This window comes from Durotheca rogersii (genome assembly GCF_024521655.1).
Source record: "Durotheca rogersii strain YMJ 92031201 chromosome Unknown GGS23scaffold_8, whole genome shotgun sequence".
In the NCBI taxonomy this organism is placed as follows: Eukaryota; Fungi; Ascomycota; class Sordariomycetes; order Xylariales; family Xylariaceae; genus Durotheca; species Durotheca rogersii.
Genome location: NW_026251239.1, coordinates 652,926 through 672,665, shown reverse-complemented (window position 1 = coordinate 672,665; position 19,740 = coordinate 652,926). Strand labels below are relative to the sequence as shown.

Here is a 19,740-nt window from a genome sequence, read left to right as displayed (position 1 = left end):
ATACACGAATAAAAACCGTACGAAGTCGTGGGGTGTAATTGGGGGCTACTTGTTATTAGCGATCGGAACAAAATGAGTGCGCAGAGAGAAAACAGAAATGCATGCAAACAACTAGGTATATTCTTCACACTTCTTTCCCTAGACGGTCTATTCAACACAACTGCCGTGCCCCCCTTTCCCCGGGCATCACAAAGTGGTGACGATATTCAGAGCGTTCATTGCATTGATATAGTTAAAGCATAGCAAAATATAGCAAGTGGGAGAGCTAGGTAGTGGTACAACCGATAAGTATTATGAATGTTTCTAGGGTCTTCTCCGTAGTTGGTAATGTATGACGAGATATACACCGGATACTTAAGTGGCAGTCGAGAGTAGAACTTTGGTGATAATTACCAGAATTCGGAGCATGACATATAAAGTAAAATCCCGCCTTTTCGTGCCCCGATTCTTGGCTCCGTCTCGACACAGCTAGCTAGCACCTGTCTAGCTACTAATACGTCCCGTTACCTGCCAGAGCTATACCTCGGCGCGCCTACGTGCTACGGTATCCTGCCGCGTTCGCGAGAAACCGACACTTCATCGGAGCCGGGCGACCTGGATGCGCCGCGCACGCTTTCTGTCGGAGTCGTCGGGGCGCTAGCCGTGTGCAATTATGCTCGCGGCGTCCAGTCCTGCCGGCGTGTGCTATCGAGGTCTGCGGAGTGTGTCGAGATCGTCCGTCCGCCCGGCCGCACGGTGAGACGACCTATGCCACGCCGCGCCGCGCCGAGATCTCGTGTGCGCAGCCAGACTCCAGCTTCGCGACGCGAGCTCGCCGGGGCCCGGGCCGCGAGACTGGGGGTCCCCGCACACGTACTGCTGCGAGTTGGGGCTGCGAAGGAGGGCCGCCGTTTACGAGAGGCCCTCTCTGCTGGTTCCACAAGGGGCAGGGTTAGTCGAGACTCCCGACCCGCCGCCGGGCCGCTTTGCATCGGCGATTACCAGTCGTGTCTGCAGTCAGTAATGCTGTCTCCGGTTAACGCTGGCCACTGGCCGGGGCGCGCTCGAGCTTGGTGGATCGTCTTTTCATCGGGATATGAAGTCTCCAGGCTGCATGGATTTGTGTAACCTGGCTGGTTTTCGCTCCGCACAAGGTATGAGACACGGAGATATAAGGCGAGAATTCGACCGCGAGGAAAAGTCGGTCAAGTCGTGCCTGTGCCCTTGCCGGCGCTCGCACCCTCGAAGAGTCCGACGTTATCGAAAGTTGCGGCTGATCGGAGAGAGTTGATAGCGATCTCTCCCGTAACACAACGAACATGAGTTGAGTATAGCACGGCTTGTTGTTCTACGGAAACTTGTCCGTAGTAGCACGCGTCTGCGTTTCATACGGTATCAGCCGAGGGCTTACGTGCCCCGCATACAACTGCCGCACTATGAACATAAGCCGCGCAGGGCCGGCTACGATTTCCAGGCGTACGCACGTGTGCTACTTGGGTCCTCTCTCGCTGGTCCCCCGCGTCGCCCGGCCGGATACGTGGTTAGCGCTGTGGCGGCGGCAGGCTGGACGACTAGGTACGTAGCGGGAGGAGGGAGGTCGGGACGCTGCCGCAGACGAGATAAGCCGACACAGCATCGCGGTGTCTCGCGCGACGAATCGTGGAGAGAAAAGATCGGCGGCAGGGGCTAGGACCCTCCCCCGGGGAGGCGGTAAGATGGCCTGCGGTCATCATGCCCGGGATCCGGGCGATGATGCTGTGCTGGGTCCGGCTCCAGCTTTACTCGGATCGATCGAGAGACGATTGGGCGACGGAAACTGATAGAGCGTGCGTGCTTCCACCGTCTAGTCGGGCCGCGCCATCGACTCGCCGACTTCGAGGCACAAGATGCACGTAAGATAAGCCCGGAGAGGGGTAACACCCGGAGGAATGCTCTCGGGTACGTGCCTGGTGCTTGCTGATGCGTGGTGCTTTGGTGTTTTGGTGCTTGGTGCTTGGTGGTAGGTATGCGTGCCTACGTTGAGAGACGCGTGGAAGAGGCCGAGGTTTGGAAGTGTTTGCGATTGCGCGACCCTCCGTCGATAAACGGAGTTCTGCTTCTGCCTCTGCGGGTAGATAGGCGGCGAGGTCCGACACTGGTCGCTGACCCATTACGTACTTAGCAGATCCGACCTGAGAGCCGAAGGTTACCTAACGTAACCTAGTCGATACGTACTCACGTGTAGAAAAGCCTCCAGAAAGGTGGTGCGTAGTACGTGGTGGGTACACGGAGGTACAGTGTGTGCTATCGCGAGAGGTACCAGATCCCGCGGGCTAGGCTAACGCAGGTCCTTTTTAGACCCGCGGCGGATGGCTGCCTACACACATAACCCCGCTAAAGGAGAGGTGGGGGGTTTGCTTAGGTTGCTTCGGTGTAGCATCCCCTCGTTATAATCACGGCTGTCCGCGTTACCTACGCGATGGGGATACGTAAATGCCCGTAATCTTTATATGCGAGCTTTCTCTCTCCCACCCAAGAATTGGGAGTGCCGGCGAATCAGGAGTTGGCGATAGCTATCATCCCGACTCAGGGGAAATCTACAACCATCATATTGTATCCCGTCGCTCCCGGCGTTTTTCACGTCTTTTTTAGTCTTATCGGGTGCCCACGCACACGCTTTAATACCATACACTCCTGTCTGAGCTTTCGGAACCCGAGAAAGCCATCGGGTAACTTCGCTATGGCGGCGGTGATAGATGACAAAGAAAAACTAAAGAAAAAAAAAGTCTGCATTGCCCTCGCACCTCCGCCGGCCGCGGACTTCTGAATCAGGATAGCCCCCTCTCGGTTGTGGTCCGAATGGCTCCCTTTCTCAGCAGCTTAGAGAAGTGCTGTAAGTGAACCCCACACAAAAAGCCGCTGCCCGCTTGCCCGCGTCCAGCATCCGTCGTCCAGGGCCGGTTGTTTTGGCCGCAGCGTAAGCGGGTATCGCCCTGCTTGGGTCACTCTATCTAGGGCAGAACCCGAGAGCCTAGACCGTCGAGTTGTGCGGCTTTGCTTACTCGATCGTTCTCTATGTTATTCACCCACTACCTGTCCCTCCTTTCTTTACTTTTCCTCGTTATCTTTCCCTCGCACCCGCTTCCCATATTTGTTCCGTGTTATCTATTGTTTCTCCATACCGCACCGCCTACCTAGATAACCTCACCGCTCGCTCGTCGTCCGCCTTGCGCCTGGTGTTTCCGGTATTTTCGCATCTTCATTCTGTTCTTTACTGCCGTTGGTGGGAGTTGCTCTGTGATCATCTCCCTCTTCCTTTTCCTGTACTTATTTCTTTTTCCGGTGTTTTTTCTCGAGTGTGTCACCGGAAGCCGTTCGTTGGACCCACCACTCTCAAACCTCACGATAAGCAGACGTCGTAGTACCCTGTCCCAGCTATCTGCCTGCAGTCCTGTTTCTTCGCTCGCTGCCACCCTTCCCTATCTCCATAGTAGGGCCGCTCTTCCATAATGACCATTCCTTCCAGACTCGAGGCCGAAGGGCCTCTAACTGTCCTCGTCTCGACGAGGGCGGTCATCACCTTAGCCGACGACAGTCTCCAGCTCAGCGCAGCCACCATAACGATCTCGCCCAAGACGGGCAAGATAGTTGCCGTTACGCCGAGCGTGTTGCCCAAGGCATCATTCCCACCGTTGACCACATACATCGACTATGGCTCGAAGCTCTTGATTCCGGGGCTCGTAGATGCACACGTGCATCTCAACGAGCCTGGCAGGACGGAATGGGAAGGCTTCAACACCGGCACTAGAGCAGCCGCTTCTGGCGGCGTGACAACTGTCATCGACATGCCCTTGAATGCCATCCCGCCCACCACAACGCTGGCAGGGTTTAAGGAGAAACTGGCCGCGAGCCGGGGCCAGTGCTGGGTCGACGTAGGATTCTACGGGGGTGTTATCCCCGGAAACGCCGACGAACTGCTACCTCTGGTCGAGGCGGGTGTCCGTGGCTTCAAGGGTTTCCTAATCGAGTCGGGTGTAAGTTTCGAGGCCGAATTAAGGCAATACCCGATCTATCCCGTGTACGCAGGCCACTAACTAGCGGTGGGCGATAGGTGGAAGAGTTCCCAGCCATCTCGTCCCAAGACGTTGCGCTAGCGATGAAAACGCTCAGTGGCTCGCCGACTACGCTCATGTTTCACGCCGAGATGATCCCACCAATCGCCGATTCCGTCGGCGACGCTGTGCAGGCCTCGGGTCCTCCCCTAGCGCCGCACGGCGATCTCCAATCGTACCGGACGTTCCTCGAGTCGCGGCCGCCGTCATTCGAAACGCACGCGATCGACGCAATCCTGTCTCTCGCGCACCTGGCGCCGGCCCTGCACCTGCATATCGTGCATCTGTCCGCGACGGCGGCGATCCCGCTCCTCAAGGCCGCCCGCCGCGCCGGCGTTGACATCACCGCCGAGACCTGCTTCCACTATCTCGGGCTCGCGGCCGAGGGCGTCGAGGACGGCGACTGCCGGTACAAGTGCTGCCCACCGATCCGCGAGCAGCTGAACCAGGACGGACTCTGGGCCGAGCTCGTGGCGCCGGACTCGTGCATCCGCACCGTCGTGTCGGACCACTCGCCGTGCACGCCCGAGCTCAAGCTCCTGCCGCCGCACCTTGACACCGCCCGAGCGCCCCCGATGCACCACACCGACTCGGGCATCGACATGACGGCCGACGACGAGCGCGACGCGGGCGAGAAGCCGCACACGGGCGACTTCTTCGCGGCGTGGGGCGGCATCGCGTCGGTGGGGCTGGGCCTGCCGGTGCTGTACACGGCGGCGCGGGAGCGCGGGGCGGCGCTGGACATCGTGGACATCGTGCGGCTGTGCTGCGCGGCGACGGCGCGGCAGGTCGGGCTGGCGCACCGCAAAGGGGGGCTGCGGGCGGGCCTCGACGCGGACGTGTGCGTGTTCGACGACGCGGAGACGTGGGTGCTGCGGCAGTCGGCGATGCTCTGGCGCAACCGCTGCTCGCCGTGGGAGGGCAAGCAGTTCGCCGGCCGCGTCCGCGAGACCTGGCTGCGCGGCCGCAAGGTGTTCGAGCTGGGCGGCGCGAACGGCGGGTTCGTTGGCGGCGCGCCGGTCGGGGAGGCGATCGTCGAGAAGAGGTTGGCGTGAAGAGGAGGACGGCGGTACCTAGGGATCAGTTCGGATCGGCGGTCGGCCTACCCCCTCTGGGTCCGCCGAGAGGAAGCACAGGTGGTGCGGGGTAGGCGACGGTCCCCCGCCAGCCAACGATGGCGGATGAAGGGCGATATGTCTTATTAACGCGTTGTTTACGACACGGCGCTGCATGGACCCCGCGAGCGAAGTTTAGATGGCGTTCGGATGGCGTTGGTGGGAGAAGGCTTGTGTACATTGTTGTCCCCCCTTCGCCCCCCTCCTCTTCCTCCGGGCCGTAGACGGGAGGATCCCTAATAGTCTCAGGTTTTACAAGCCCGCCACGACTGACAATGACAACATTCAGTATTAATTGCCTCGCCGTATTGGGGGGTTCGCATGCGCTCATCATGCCGTCCGACGTGCCCCTTTTCTCTGCCCGTAGCCGGTGACGGCTCCGCTATTGGACGAGGGGCAGAGCCAAGCCTGCGGTGTCTCTGGCGTCCGGCTCTGGTTCTGCGGCCCGTCACACATGTCACCACATCCTGACCCACGAGTTGGAACGTCCGTTGCTCTGGTTCCTGGCCCCGTTGGCGATATTGATTTGTCCGGTTCGATCACGACTCGCAACCGTCTCGTTCTACGTGATACAGCTAGCGCAACCGCGAGATGAGATGGCATACGTCCAGGGCCAATGATGCTACACGGCTTCTCGCGTGCATTGAAGGCATGTATGTCTAGGTCAAGATTGGGGTTTGGTTACAGATGAGGGCTATTCAGGCGCAAAATAGTATCTATTCTCTTCACTCATACCCGGCTAGTATTGGATGGACTTCAGCTGATAAATACGAAGTTCTGCCCTGACAGGTTCTGTCGCGACGGCGAGGAGAGCGGCGAGCAAAACCAAGGTCGGGACATGCGTGCACGGCACCCTCGATTCACCGGGCCCTGTCATCGATGCTGTGCGGCATTCAGCTCGCGATTGGCGATAGGGCCATGCGTGCTCAGTGAGGGTTCAGGAAAGGTAGGCTGGCTAACTTAGCAGCAACACGCGTCGGGATCATATAATGCCTTGAAGGCCTCTGAGAATTGGGTCATCTGTCCGTCAATATAATATGGTGGTGACATCGCATTGCATTCGCGACGGACCGTGACCTAGCCGGTCGGCCAGCCGTTCGCGAGGAGAGCAAAAGACAAGGAGACAATATAGGTACCTAATACGTAGGGCGTTGCTTGAGGAAATTGATATTAGTGGGTACGTCCCGATATCTGCCGCTCGTACCCGACCTCGTCGCGATCGTCAGAAGGTTCACCGCCGGCGAGTCGTAGCACATGTGCGAAATTTGCCGTGTTCGCGCGAGGTCACCCTTCGCCGGGAGTGACACTCCGTGACACACTAAGCTCGACGACGACGACGACGACGGCGCCGACGATGGTCTGGGCCTGGCCTCTATATGATTGATAATAATCGAATTGAATTGGGAGAGAGATAGATACGTAGATGCATGCCTACGTCGCGGGCGCAACCCACCAACCCCGGTGTGGTCAGGCGTTACCACGTCCCTCCATCTACTACCTATGTGGATATGATGCGTCTGCTAATCTGCGATAACCTCATTCAGAATGTCATCTCTATTTGTTTTAGGGGACTTTTTCTTTTCTCCCCAAACGGGTAGATGCGTCAAGCAAGTCATCCCAAGACGTCGGTTTGGAGGGTCGATAAATCGCCTAATCCTGCCCAAGAGTAAGCCGGATTAGAGGGCAAGGAGATGCGGCGTGGTAGACCATGTCTCACTGCCTGGGAGCCCTGGTCGTGCAGAGATGCTCTTTTCTCTCTCTCTCTACACCCACTCTTCATACAGAACACAGGCCTACACACCACCCGACAAATCTCTCTCCTCTTTTCATCTCTGTATCACACACACACACACACAGCCTCTCTCACATGCAATCGCATAGACGCGCCCATGTGCCCCCCCCTTCGTCAGCGGCTGGCTGGCGGCCGTGCACCTTCTGCACGCAATGTAAATCCCAGCCGGGGGAACGCGACCTAGACCGCCAGCCACAATACCCGGCTGCGACCTGCGCAGGCCCAGCGCGCGAGCAAGTTTCCGGAGCGCTCTGCTTCCGAACGAGATGGCCTCCACGTTGCCTGCATTGGGATCTGGCTACGCTCCTTTGGGCACTGGCCACTTCGCTTGGCCTCGCGTGGGGGGGAAGGGCGGCGTAGTAGTAAGGGGGGGTGCAGTCGGGGAGGGGGGGTGGCATGGCAATGCATAGAAGGGGCGTGGCGGTCTTCCATGCTGGGATCGTCGTCGAAGATATCGTGATAGACCTACGGGACAGGGTCGAGTGGGATGGCGGTTGGTGGACGGCCGTTCGTCTTCGTCTCCGACTTTCCATCTCGATGCTGCATGAATGAATTCATTTGGTGAGCAGGTGCTAACTAGGTGTGTCTTCTCTTCTGTCTCTCTAAACCGCGGAACTCTCTACGCGGGATTGGTAGGCATACGAGTTTTTCCGGACCTTTTCCCTCCTCGCTTCTTAGCCGAAGGCTCGCTTACAGAGACCAACACCGCCGACGGGTCTCTGTCGTGGTCAGCGTTGTCGAACCGAACCGTGACATGATGCACGCCTATCTAGTGGACACAGCAGCCCACCCGGGCGCTCGGATTGGGTTGCAGCGGTTTGGCAGGTAGCATTGCGCCATGCCACTTGGATTTCCGCGTCTCCAAATCCCCTTTGGCGATGTATCCATCGGTTAACCACCGTCCCACCTTCGCTTCCCGCTTCGCTTCCGCCTCGCTTAGCAGCACACCCAGCAGCACATCAAGACCTCAATATCTCGCCACGATACCTGATCATGTTCCCTCTATCCACTGTGTAGTTTCCCCACACGAACATGATCAACCGCGGTGACAGCCCGCGACATACCTCTGCCTTTCAGAGACGACGAACGTGCTTTATATACTAAGACGTCCGAAAACCTCAACTTGGCTCGAAATGAACAAATGTCCGAGGCGTATGGCGCTAAGGCGACCCGTAACTATCTACGGACACACGGCTCGTAAGAGGCTATTAACCATGTTTATCGATCGTTTGCCATGCTTGGGCTTGGCGAAACAACCCATTCGATGCCCGGCGATCAGGATGTAGCCCCCCATGAGTCCCAATTAAGGATCGTGGTAAGACTCCATCCTCTGTGGTTCTCCTGGCTCGCCTGGTAGTAATCCCGGTAAGCTCGACGTTGTATCTTACGTTGTAATGTGGTTACCCTTCGTGGCAAGCCCTACGACTTCTCCGTGCCGTCCTCAGAGGGTTCCATGCCGTTTCCTTTCTTTCCCCCCTCCTCTCCTTCCCTCCACCCTTCTTACACCACCTCTCGTCCCAGACACGTGTGCAAGAGCTGTTACCACCTAGCAAGTCGAACTCATACATATATACCCTCGCGTAGGGAGCCAACCGATTCAAAACCAGGAATGTTTGAGATAATCCGAGCCAGGCTTCAGCCTTCGCCCCGAATAGCAATCCCATATCGCTATACTTCCGCTAGGAATCTAATATAGGTCGTCGGCTGAATTCTGGTACCATCGGCTCCCACTATTCCGTCGCCTCGCTCGGGTCCTGCCATGGCGAGAGACGACGAACGGCATGGGGAAAAATCCCACATCCCCGATACCGATAGGCATGAACGAGAAAGCTCTGTTTCTACGTCGATGGATACTGGGCGTCCGGACCTAGGCCCACGGCTGTCGATGTCGGGGGCCGGTCACTTATCCTTGGATGACGTCGAAGCCGTCGATGTCCAGATCCGGGATTTATCAGTCACCGTCGACACGTCACCGTCGATATGGGACCCTGCGACTTATCCCGACTTGTTTCGTCAAACGCTGAGGAAAGGACAAGGCGGTCCGAAGACCAAGACCCTGCTTCACTCGGTCAATGCATCCCTACAGCCCGGCTCCTTAACGGCGATTCTGGGCGGCAGCGGCTCTGGGAAGACGACTCTACTAAATACAGTCGCAGAACGCGTGTTTAGCTCCCGCCTCTCTCAGTCTGGGACAACTATCTTCAATGGCCTGGAAGGTGTACACTCCGTTAGGCATGCGTATGTCATGCAACAAGACATTCTTCTCCCAACTCTGACCGTTCGCGAGACGCTGAGGTACTCAGCAAACTTGAGGCTACCCCCGCCAACTACGGAGGATGAGCGCATGCGCATCGTCGAGGAGGTCATCCTCGAATTGGGTCTTAAAGACTGCGCCAACACCAGGATCGGAAACAGCCAACATCGCGGGTGTAGCGGTGGCGAGAAGCGAAGAACAAGTATTGGCGTGCAACTGCTGGCGAACCCCTCGATTCTCTTCTTAGACGAGCCCACCACCGGCTTAGACGCGACGAGTGCTTATCAACTGGTGCGGACTCTCAAGGCCCTGGCGAACAAGGGACGTACCATTATCACGACTATCCATCAGCCGCGATCCGAGATCTGGGACCTCTTCGACAACCTCATCATCTTGACCAAGGGGAGTCCGGTGTACTCCGGACCCATGAAGGAATGTCTACCTTGGTTCTCGCTGCTAGGATTCGAGCTACCTCCCTTTGTTAACCCGGCCGAATTCTTGATCGACAATGCCGCGATTGATAACCGCAGTCCCGAACGGGAGGAGGAGAGCACTGCTAGAGTCCAGCGTTTGAAGGCTGCCTGGAGTGAAGAGTCGCAGAAATCGTTCAGCTATTCGCCGACTGAGAACGCTTCCGACGCGAAGAAGAAGGCTAAGAGACCACTCACGAGCCAACAACACGCAGGCTTCTTCCGCCAGCTGCGAGTGTTGACTGACAGGACCCTCAAAGTCACCTATCGAGACCCGATGGGAATGGCTGGCTCTATCATGGAAGCTATCCTCATGGCGATTATCACGGGATATATCTTCTATAACCTGTCCCGCGACCAGCCGGGCATCCGATCCCGACAAGGCGCGTTATACATCTCGGTGGGCTTGCAGGGATATCTCTTCTTGACATTCGAGATTTACCGTCTCACATTGGACATCCCAACGTTTGACCGCGAAAACAGCGAGGGTTGCGTAACGACGCTCCCCTTCATGCTGTCGCGCCGGATCGCGCGTCTCTTTACCGAGGACCTGCCCGTACCGTTCTTGTACAGCGTCATCTTCTATTTCATGGTGGGCTTCGACCTTAGCGTGACCAAGTTTTTCACGTTCTTCGCCATCCTCCTCCTAAATCACTTCATCGCCGTTACGCTGGCCATGAGTACCGTCTCCGCCGTTCGACATTTCCCTGGGGCGAGTTTGATCGCAAACTTGGCGTATACTCTGCAGAGTATGGCTTGTGGGTATTTCATACAGAGCAATACGATGCCAGTGTATGTGAGATGGACCAAGTATATTACATATACGGTGAGTTACTCTCACAAAGCTGACGGAATTTCTGTTTTTCTCATAGTTGAATTAGTACTACGCCTTCGGGGCGCTCTGCGGCAACGAATTCGAGGGCAGCTTCTACGACTGCCCCTTGCCGGGTGGCGAGTTAGACCCGGCCTGCAAGACATTCACGGGACGCTACATCATGGACAACCTCGGATTCCCAAACAATTGGGTCGCCCGCCCGATCATCGCTCTTGTAGGCTTCGTCCTTCTGTTCCTCCTCACGGCCTGGGTCGGCCTGGCTTTTCTCAAAGTCGAGATGACGATCGCGCGCGCCCGAACATCCGACACCGATCTCTCAGCCGGAAAGGAAAAAATGAATGCCAGGTCGATGTACGAGGTCCGAGCGATAGACGTCGGCCTCGACGACTTTTCCCTAGAGCTCGATAAGAGATCTCCGCTCGGCAGGAGGCTACCGGTCAAGACGATCCTCAACCCGGTCTCTACGACCTTCCAAGCCGGCAAGCTCAACGTGATAATGGGACCTTCTGGCTCGGGCAAGACAAGTCTTCTTAACGCAATGGCTTTGCGTCTCCATAACACGATTGGAACGAGGTACCGTCCGTCCGGAAGGTTGACATTCAACGGCGCTGTGCCATCCGACTCGGTGATACGGTCGGTGGTGTCTTATGTCTGCCAGGATGATGACGCGCTGCTCCCGTCTCTTACGGTCCGTGAAACCCTGCGTTTTGCGGCCGGTCTTCGCCTCCCGAAATGGATGAGCAAGTCTGAGAAGAACCAGCGAGCCGAGGAAGTTCTGGTCAAGATGGGTCTCAAGGACTGTGCGGATAACCTGATAGGCAATGAACTGGTGAAGGGCATCTCTGGCGGTGAAAAACGTCGCGTCAGTATTGCCGTCCAGATTCTTACCGACCCCCGAGTACTCCTTCTCGACGAGCCGACGAGCGGATTGGATGCTTTCACGGCGAGCAGTATCTTGGAAGTGATCCAAGGGTTAGCTAAGGAAGGACGCACGTTAATCCTCACGATCCACCAAGCCAGATCCGACATCTTCAAGCACTTCGGAAACGTGCTCTTGCTTGCCAGGGGAGGATCACCCGCCTATGCAGGCTCTGCGAAGGATATGCTTCCCTATTTCCACGCCCTCGGATACCAATGCCCGCAACATACGAACCCGGCTGATTACGCGCTCGACCTCATCACGATAGATCTTCAGGAGGCGCACCGTGAGGAGGAGAGCAGGGAGAAGGTTCGGCGGCTCATCGAGTCGTGGGAGCGAGTCACGAAGCACTCTCCGTCCGCCCCACGACTGTCCAATATCAACGAGGCCGAAGAGTTGAGGGTCGAGGCGACTCACGAAAAGTTCGATGCTAACCGCCATGCTGGCGCTGGGAAGGAGACCTTGGAATCACCAGACGAGGTAGGGGAAGAAGGTGAAGGTGCTCATCCTGATGGGGAGCTTGCAAGACGGCTTTCGAACCCACTGCCACGGCGGTCAATTAACAAAGCTGCGCTGGCCACGCCTGCGGAACTCGGCGCACTTGTCCACAAGCGCGCCTCGTTTATGACGGCATTCCCGCTCTTGCTCCAGCGCGCGACGATCAACCTCCGCCGACAGCCACCTCTCCTGCTGGCCCGTACGATGCAAGTCGTCGGGTTGGCAGTTGTTTTGACCCTGTTCTTCGCGCCGCTGCATAACGACTACTACAGCGTTCAGAACCGCGTGGGTTTCGTACAAGAAATGTGCGCGTTCTACTTCGTCGGCATGCTGCAGAATGTAGCCGTGTACCCGGCGGAGCGCGAGGTGTTCTACCGCGAAGATGACGACGCGGTGTACAGCGTCGAGGCGTTCCTGGCGACGTACACGCTGCTGGAGGTCCCGTTCGAGATCGTCGCGTGTCTCGTCTTCGGCGTGCTGGCCGACTTTGCGGTGGGGTTCCCGCAGACGGCGACGCTGTACTTCGTGAACGTGTTCTGCTGCTTCGGGATCGTGTCGTGCGGCGAGAGCCTCGGCATCATGTTCAACACGCTCTTCAACCATACCGGATTCGCCGTCAACGTCATCTCGATCCTGCTGTCGGTAGCGCAGATCATGGCCGGCATCATGTCCATCAACATGCCGGAGCTGTTCCAGGCGTTCAACTTCATCAGCCCGCTCAAGTACGCGACAGCGGCGCTGGCCCCCTTCACCCTGCGCGGCGTTGAGTTCACGTGCGAGGACGCGCAGCGCCTGCCCGACGGCCGCTGCGCCATCGAGACCGGCGAGCAGGTCCTCGACCTGTATAAGCTCAACGACGACCCCGTCATCCACATTGGCGCTCTAGCAGCCACTGTCGTGATCTACCGCCTTGTCGCGTGGCTGCTACTGCGGCTCACGCGGACGCGGTGGAAGAATGTTGTCCAAAAACCGAAGAAGCAGTAATGAGCCATGAAATCCACCGAGAACCCAAGATATTCACATATAATTAGAAAAAGACCCAACATACTTCGTGTAGACACCTTGAAAATCGCATTGCTTCTTGTACATAATTTTGCAGCCCGGCCTGCGCATATAATTAGAACCATGTCAGGGCTGTTCCTCACCAGAAGAATTTAAACCGCGTGTTAGATCGTGACTAGGGAGGCCAGGGAATACTGCGGGCGATGTTACTCGGCGTTGATACGAGCATATACCCATGAGCGATGAAGTTATACCCATTACCTTTGAGGGATTGTCGCATGGCTCTGGAGGGAGGCGATGGTCATTGTCACGCTAGACACCTCGTTGTCTTCTCGTCTGCCCCGTATTCTCCCAGTGCGAGCACCAGGCTGTCCCCAAATGGACGGGCTCTCCGGACCATTGACACTGACGACGGCAACTCGGGTCGTGTGGCAGGGATTTTAAGAGGGGCGCTGGAGTTGACCTATCTGCGACGGGACAACTCTCCCTCCGCCTTTCGCCTCCCTTTCGGAGTTTACACGTTTCTCAACGCCACCCATATCGGCGTTTAGCTAGACAACGAGGTTTTGAAGACGCGCGCATCGAGCGCATTACACACCAATACCATAGCACCGGGAACAGTTACCCATTAGGGCGGTAGTCGGCCGCGCGCCTCGGTTCTCCACTCGCTTCACCAGGGGGTGTAAGGGAGGGTGAGAGGGGAGGATGACGGATGCCCAGACTACACGCATTACTTATTCTGAATAAGTTATCCATAATGAGCGTGTCATGGTATCGTTCTCATTGGCTCTGTAAGTACTGACGTCGTAGATGGGACTCACTCCGCACCAGACGGGACAAAGGTATAAGTAGCGGGGGCGAGGCCATCTCGAGGATTAGCCGCGGGATCAAGGGAAAATCCCAGCACCCTTCATCATCTTCTCGGAGAAAAAAAGAACAAGGCAGCACTCAAATCAATCAGCCACGCTGCACTGTTATTAACTACGATGGCGCCCAAAGTCCTCGTCGTCCTCACCTCGGTCGGCTTCATAGAATCGGCCAACAAGCCAACCGGCTGGTACCTGGTGCGTCGGCCCCTTGATACCGTGCCCAGCGCCGGCGAACACACCTCCTTGGAATATCCTTGCGCACTAACACTAATATCCTCCGACCCGCGCAGCCCGAGTTCGCGCATCCTCACGACGTGCTGACCAGCAAGGGCGCCGAGATCGTGGTGGCGTCGCCGAAGGGGGGCGCGTCGCCGCTGGACCCGCTGTCGGTGGAGCTGTTCAAGGGGGACGCGTCGGCGTCGGCGTTCTACCAGACGCAGCGCGCGCTGTGGGAGCAGACGGCGCCGCTGGCGTCGTTCCGGGGGCGGGCGGGCGAGTTCGCCGCGCTGTTTTTCCCGGGCGGGCACGGGCCCATGTTCGACCTGGCGACGGACGCGGAGTCGCACGCGCTGATCAACGAGTTCGTCGACGCCGGCAAGCCCGTCGCCGCCGTGTGCCACGGCCCCGCCGCGCTCGCTAACGTCGTCCTGACCGGCCCCGCCGCCACCCCCGGCCAGACCCTGCTCGCCGGCCGCCGCGTCACCGGCTTCACCGACGCCGAGGAGGCCCAGGTCGGCATGACTCAGCACATGCCCTTCTCCCTCGAGGCCCGCCTCGCCCAGGCCGGCGGCCTCTTCGAGAAGGCGACGGAGCCCTGGGCCCCCCACGTCGTCGTCGAAAACGGCGGCAAGCTCATCACGGGCCAGAACCCGGCCAGCTCGGTCGGTGTGGGCGAGGCGATCGCGAAGGCGATCGGGTTATGAGGGGGGAGACTCCTCGCCCCTCCAAGTCGGGGTGGTCGTTTCTACGGAAGACTTCGAAGTAAAATGGAAAAATTTATGCGTGCCTGTGAAACCTGCGTCTTGAAGGTACATGTCAAGGGGTCAATCCGAGACGACACATGAGCGAGATGATGGAAGAATCTTGGCTACACATCAAGCACGATAACAGTGTTTCCTATATATTCATGTAGGTAGGTTCTTAAAATGCGCTGATGCGGCAGAAACAAGATGCCTTGATGGGCACGTCGGCTACTTCGATGGCTGCGTCCAACTGCGGCTTTATGGCTCTCGCCTCGTCGAGGCGCCCCAATTTGACCAGACATTCATGGTAACCGTGCAGCGCCCACACGTTCTTCTGGTGCTGCAAGGCGCGCGGCAGCTTTCCGCTGACCCCTAGGTCCTCGGCGTAGATGTCGACCGCCTGGTCGAAATGCCCCTGTTCGGAGAGCAGCGCCCCTAGTGCGTGGCTGGGCGGCTGCATCCAGCCCCACGGCTCGTCGTAGGGGAGGGCATAACTCAATTCCATCGCCCTTCGCAGGTGAGAGAAGGCCGGCTCGTAGTTCCCGCGCCGATACTCGAGCTCTCCGTCCAGCATCGCACCCGCCACTTGCAGGATGTCCACGCACTTGTTATTGAACAGCGTGCGGGAGGACGGGACTGCCTTGGCGGCTTCGGCGAATGCCTCTCGTTCCCTGGCGGACGCGTCGACGTCCCCAGTCGCCGCGAAGGCAACCCCTTTTGCGTAATGGTTCAGGGCGTCCGTTACACAGTAAAGCCGGGCGTCGTTGTGGAACGGCGTGTCGATGATCTCTTGCCACCGGCCAAATCGGACGAGGGCATGCACGCGCATCGCGAGGAAGCCTTCCAGCCAATCGGCCATAGGGGGGGATTCGACACGCAGCAGCTCTCCTGGGAGGGCCTTCTCCAGCTGCGCGACGGTCTCGAGAGTGATGCGGGACTGCCCGGCGAACATGGCGGCATAGATGCGAAAGTGCAGGTCGTGCACCCGGTACAGCGTGTAGAACTTCAGCGGGTCCTCCCTTGAGAAGAAGACGTTGTCGGCGAGAATGGCCTTCTGGTTCGACACGATGGCGTTCTGGTAATCACCCACCAGAACGTCGATGTGCGACGGCATGTGGTTGAGGTGGCCGGCGTCGGGCACCAGATCGCGCAGCGCGTTGGCCGCGTCCAAGGCGGCCTCGGGGGTCGGAGACATTTCTATGAGATGGATGTAGAGATGCAGGAGTCCCGCGTGTTGAGAACCGCCGTCTTGGGCCATCGCACCCTCCAGTATGGCCTTCGCCTCTAGCGTGCGAGCTCCGGCTGCCGGCTCTCCCGTGGTAATGTCCCAAAGCTTCCACGGCGTCAAGTTCATCAGCGCATCCACGTACAGCGCCGCGACGTCCAGGTCGTCCGGGAATTCCTGGTAGACCCTCCCCATCGCGTCGGCATAACCCTCGTTCCAGATCGACCAGCTCTGGTCCTCTGCGTGCTCGCGTGGATACCGGTACTCTAGTGCCTCGGCGAGCGCCTTTTCAACCGGAGGTGCCTTTCCCGCCCTCTCCCTGGCTTTCGCGATCGCGTCGTGGGTTCGTCGCATGGTATCCTCGAGCTCGCCCTGATCGAAGGAGTCCCACGGCTTGTTGTAATTCGGGCCCAGGACGTAGGCTAAACCCCAGTACGCCAAGACGCATTCGCCATCGCTCGCGATGGCGCGCTCAAAACATTTTGCAGACTCCTCGTGATTGAAGGCGTAGCTCCAAATCAGCCCTCGGTTGGCCCATTCGCAAGCATCGTCGCTGTCTGAGCCCACGGGCCGTCGGTACGAGCCGAGGTCATAGTAGTCGTTACCTGCTCGGCGATCAGCCGGACCCTCTGGCTGATTTTCCATCGTATGTCACGGCGAACGAACACCCTAGCCTGGATTCTGACCCGACAACCTGGTGTGAAGAGTCATGTAGCTTGGTCGAATGATTGGCGACATGGTGTGCGGTGGGGAGAAGGGAAATTGTACGATGAGTCGATGCATCTATCCGCCATTATCCACATGCAGATACCCATCAGATAGAAAACTCGTTAAGTGGTTAGGCTTGTAGCTGTAGTTGTGTGTAATTATCCGAGTTTCTACAGTCTAAACACCTTGGTAGGTAGTTGTTCTCTCTTTCTCTTTCGTCACAACTCACAAGTTGACGATAGTTAAGAACGTTCTAGGTTTCTGATACTATCTCACATTGTGGTTAGGACTATAATTCCAACCGTAACTGACTCTGGCTTTGATTGTTGCCTCAGCCCTCCACTCCAACACAGGTTTAACACAGGTTGATGGTTCTGTGAGCTCATGTTAGTTTCTAATACTGTGCGGGCAGGAGGCGAGTTGCCAAGTTTAATAGCTGCGCCGTATCTGATGCGACTTGCAGTGCGAGAGGCCTAAGATTAGGTCTTGTTACCCGATTTTCCGGTCCGTCGGGTAACTAGTTCTCATAGTAATAGCGATGCCCGATAGCAAATTCTCCGTATTGCTCATCGAAACACCAAGTTAAGGATTTGCCACTCTCACCGCACGTGAGCTTTAAGCTTCTCATACCATCCACCGTATTATCACTTACGACGGGAGTACGTAGTATAGCGGGCTTTGACCCTGTAGACCTGTAGATCTTCTCCTGTGCACCGTACATATGGATGGAATCTACAGAGCTTGTTCTAATTTGGGGAGCGTACGTGGTCACTTTCCTGTGCCCCTTACCCTGCCCCTGCTCATCTTTGAGGCACGGATCGCACAGATGCTCGTGGCGATGGCAAGTGGAACTTATGATACTGCTGATAGAACGGCGGATAATCCCGCTTTGGCATGATGCGTGTGTGCATCATCGTGAAATTGTAGGAGAAGTTCCTTGTTTCTGGGTTTCGGTCCTTTTTATCCCTTTTACGAGTATCAGGTAATCCCTCGCCGCCAGGTGGCGCGCGAACTCTGCCCTACCCATCGTACCGGCGCAGTACTGTTGAAACAGCACATTTGCAACTCTCTAGCCGAGATTACCCCCGATCCCTGTCGCCTCAGACGAAAATGATGAGTAGGTATGATGCGGCTGATACAGTCCGAGCTATCAGACGAAGCTGTGACTGGGAAAGGGCACACAATAAGCCCGGTAGAGAATCCCACGTGCCCATCCGGGACTCCCAGGTCGCCGCGAAGCTTTCTTATTGACCCAGAGTCCATGACCAGGGGCTCGGCTCGTAGGGCTGAACGCGACCCACCGATGACTAGGACCTATCCCGGCTTAGTCAGTACTCAATACCCCCTATTGGACTGTACTCGGCCTTACAGGGCAGGGTTCGACGTTCGGAAGTAAGCTCACAGGGCTCTGACGGCTCCCATAGGTTACCTCAGTAGAAGCAGACGTGGACACCATTTGGAGCCCTGTATAGTCTTCGTCTCATGTTCGCACAGGCAGGCCTCTACTTGCCACCCCCACACCGAAGGGGCCATCTCGCCTCTCCCACAATGTTTTACATCTGACTTGGTGGTCTGTCTCGTTTTTATTCTCGTTCTAGGCGTCTCACATCTGCGCGAGACACGCCGTGGCCTTTGGAGAAAACTACCCAGAGTGTCTTTCCAGACGTAGAAACAGAGGATCGCTTTGCGTGTGAACTATCTATGATCTATCGAATATGATACTCCAGCAGCCAGTGCTAATATTTGTTCTCGCATGCCAGCATGGTCTTTTGGAACCCAGTTTGTTCTTTTTTGGTTTTCGTGGTAAAGCGGGCAATGATGGAAAAATGGAAAGGAACCACCAAACTCCGTATACTAATGCATGAATATCCCCTTTCCCAATACATAACTCCTTCTAAACCAACATGACATTTCGAGACGTTACGTAGATTGTGCGTATGGCAAACTTCGCCCTCATAGCCTCTATTGCGGCGTCCTGGTCCACGGCAACCACAGGTAGTCCGCTGCTGGAGGATCGACTGGCAAACCGGATTGCCGGAGCAGAAAAAGCCACGTGCCGCCCATCGCTTAGATGCCTGTCGCCTTCGGGGACGTTGACTCTCTGGCGCATCTTCCCAGAGCGCAGATCGATCTCCGCGATGAAGTCTTCGCTGGATCTCTCTGCCTGCCTCCCGATCGCTTGGGGCTCGAAATTGGTGAGGGTCCTCGACTCTGGGTCGATCCAGATGGTGCCCCCATCCACGTAGACGTGAAGATAAGAGCACGACTCGTCCAGCGCCATACAGTGCGGGCCGGCGTAGGGGCTGATGTCGATCGACGCAACGATATCGCCGACCGAGATGTCGAGGATGGAAATTTCGTGAGACAATTCGATCGGCGCGAAACTGTTTCCTTGCCTATGCCGCTGGCTGATGTATAGGAGGTTCCGACTCCAGTCGTGAACAACCTCCTGAGGCTCGGCTAGAAGGTCGTCGAGAATATAAACACGGTACGAGACCGCGACGTCCGCGAAGGTGCACGGCTGACTTTCTGAACCGCTCATGGTGGAGGTGGCGGCTCGGGACGCTGAGGAACTCCGGGAATCGTTTCGGCTAGCTGCAAATACGCCTCGAGATCGGTCTGTATTAGGGCGAACTTGGGTGAATCCCTTCTTCGACTGAGTGCCGTTCAACGCCATATTGACAGGTGCGCGAGATCCAACTTATACCACTCTATAACCTCTATCTCGTATAGCGGCCCCCACCGTTGCCTCTCGTCCGTCTTGTTGAACGTCGAGATAGAGAGAGCGAGACAGTTCGGTCGCTTCGCGCTGTGAAGGATGAGAGATCGTTTCCCGCGTACTCCCGCCCAGAGACCAGAGGATGAGCGAGAGGGTCTTGCCTGCCAAGGCATCTCATTTTTTTCAGATTTAGGACTCTGAAGCTGATGTTAGCCCTCGGAGCTAAGACGTATTACCATACGTCTATCTACAATTCTCCAGCACGCTGGTACCACTGCGGCCCTTTGCTCATGATTATGTTC

General features: G+C 57.1%; 5 protein-coding genes across 5 annotated transcripts; 3 read left to right on the top strand and 2 right to left on the bottom strand.

Annotated features, from left to right (window-relative positions):
- The first annotated feature begins 3,126 nt into the window (after positions 1-3,126).
- On the top strand, positions 3,127-5,138 carry GGS23DRAFT_512106 (allantoinase). The gene is made up of 2 exons (XM_051514567.1): positions 3,127-3,992; positions 4,070-5,138. Exons 1-2 carry the CDS (start codon positions 3,468-3,470, stop codon positions 5,123-5,125), a joined length of 1,581 nt encoding a protein of 526 aa, XP_051372454.1. The 5' UTR covers positions 3,127-3,467; the 3' UTR covers positions 5,126-5,138.
- Positions 5,139-8,823: 3,685 nt separating this feature from the next.
- GGS23DRAFT_604754 (P-loop containing nucleoside triphosphate hydrolase protein) lies at positions 8,824-12,937 on the top strand (the record flags this gene model as incomplete). Its single annotated transcript, XM_051519647.1, has 2 exons — positions 8,824-10,527; positions 10,583-12,937. 2 exons carry the CDS (start codon positions 8,824-8,826, stop codon positions 12,935-12,937), a joined length of 4,059 nt encoding a protein of 1,352 aa, XP_051372453.1.
- Positions 12,938-13,814: 877 nt separating this feature from the next.
- GGS23DRAFT_512021 (DJ-1/PfpI family protein) lies at positions 13,815-14,856 on the top strand. Its single transcript, XM_051514565.1, has 2 exons — positions 13,815-14,019; positions 14,115-14,856. Exons 1-2 carry the CDS (start codon positions 13,942-13,944, stop codon positions 14,745-14,747), a joined length of 711 nt encoding a protein of 236 aa, XP_051372452.1. The 5' UTR covers positions 13,815-13,941; the 3' UTR covers positions 14,748-14,856.
- GGS23DRAFT_512042 (TPR domain protein) lies at positions 14,764-17,021 on the bottom strand. Its single transcript, XM_051514566.1, has one exon. It carries the CDS (start codon positions 16,654-16,656, stop codon positions 14,965-14,967), a length of 1,692 nt encoding a protein of 563 aa, XP_051372451.1. The 5' UTR covers positions 16,657-17,021; the 3' UTR covers positions 14,764-14,964.
- A 1,182-nt stretch (positions 17,022-18,203) lies between these two features.
- GGS23DRAFT_565154 (uncharacterized protein) lies at positions 18,204-19,731 on the bottom strand. The gene has a single exon (XM_051516195.1). The coding sequence runs from the start codon at positions 19,394-19,396 to the stop codon at positions 18,614-18,616; it is 783 nt and encodes a 260-aa protein (XP_051372450.1). The 5' UTR covers positions 19,397-19,731; the 3' UTR covers positions 18,204-18,613.
- Positions 19,732-19,740: the final 9 nt, after the last annotated feature.

Excerpts from the sequence above, each read along its gene's own strand:
- GGS23DRAFT_512021 (XM_051514565.1), top strand. The coding sequence starts at position 13,942 with ATGGCGCCCAAAGTCCTCGTCGTCCTCACCTCGGTCGGCTTCATAGAA. Across the intron at positions 14,020-14,114 it reads AGCCAACCGGCTGGTACCTG|CCCGAGTTCGCGCATCCTCA; the intron begins GTGCGTCGGCCC and ends CGACCCGCGCAG.
- GGS23DRAFT_512042 (XM_051514566.1), bottom strand. The coding sequence starts at position 16,656 with ATGGAAAATCAGCCAGAGGGTCCGGCTGATCGCCGAGCAGGTAACGAC.
- GGS23DRAFT_565154 (XM_051516195.1), bottom strand. The coding sequence starts at position 19,396 with ATGGCGTTGAACGGCACTCAGTCGAAGAAGGGATTCACCCAAGTTCGC.
- GGS23DRAFT_512106 (XM_051514567.1), top strand. The coding sequence starts at position 3,468 with ATGACCATTCCTTCCAGACTCGAGGCCGAAGGGCCTCTAACTGTCCTC. Across the intron at positions 3,993-4,069 it reads GTTTCCTAATCGAGTCGGGT|GTGGAAGAGTTCCCAGCCAT; the intron begins GTAAGTTTCGAG and ends GGTGGGCGATAG.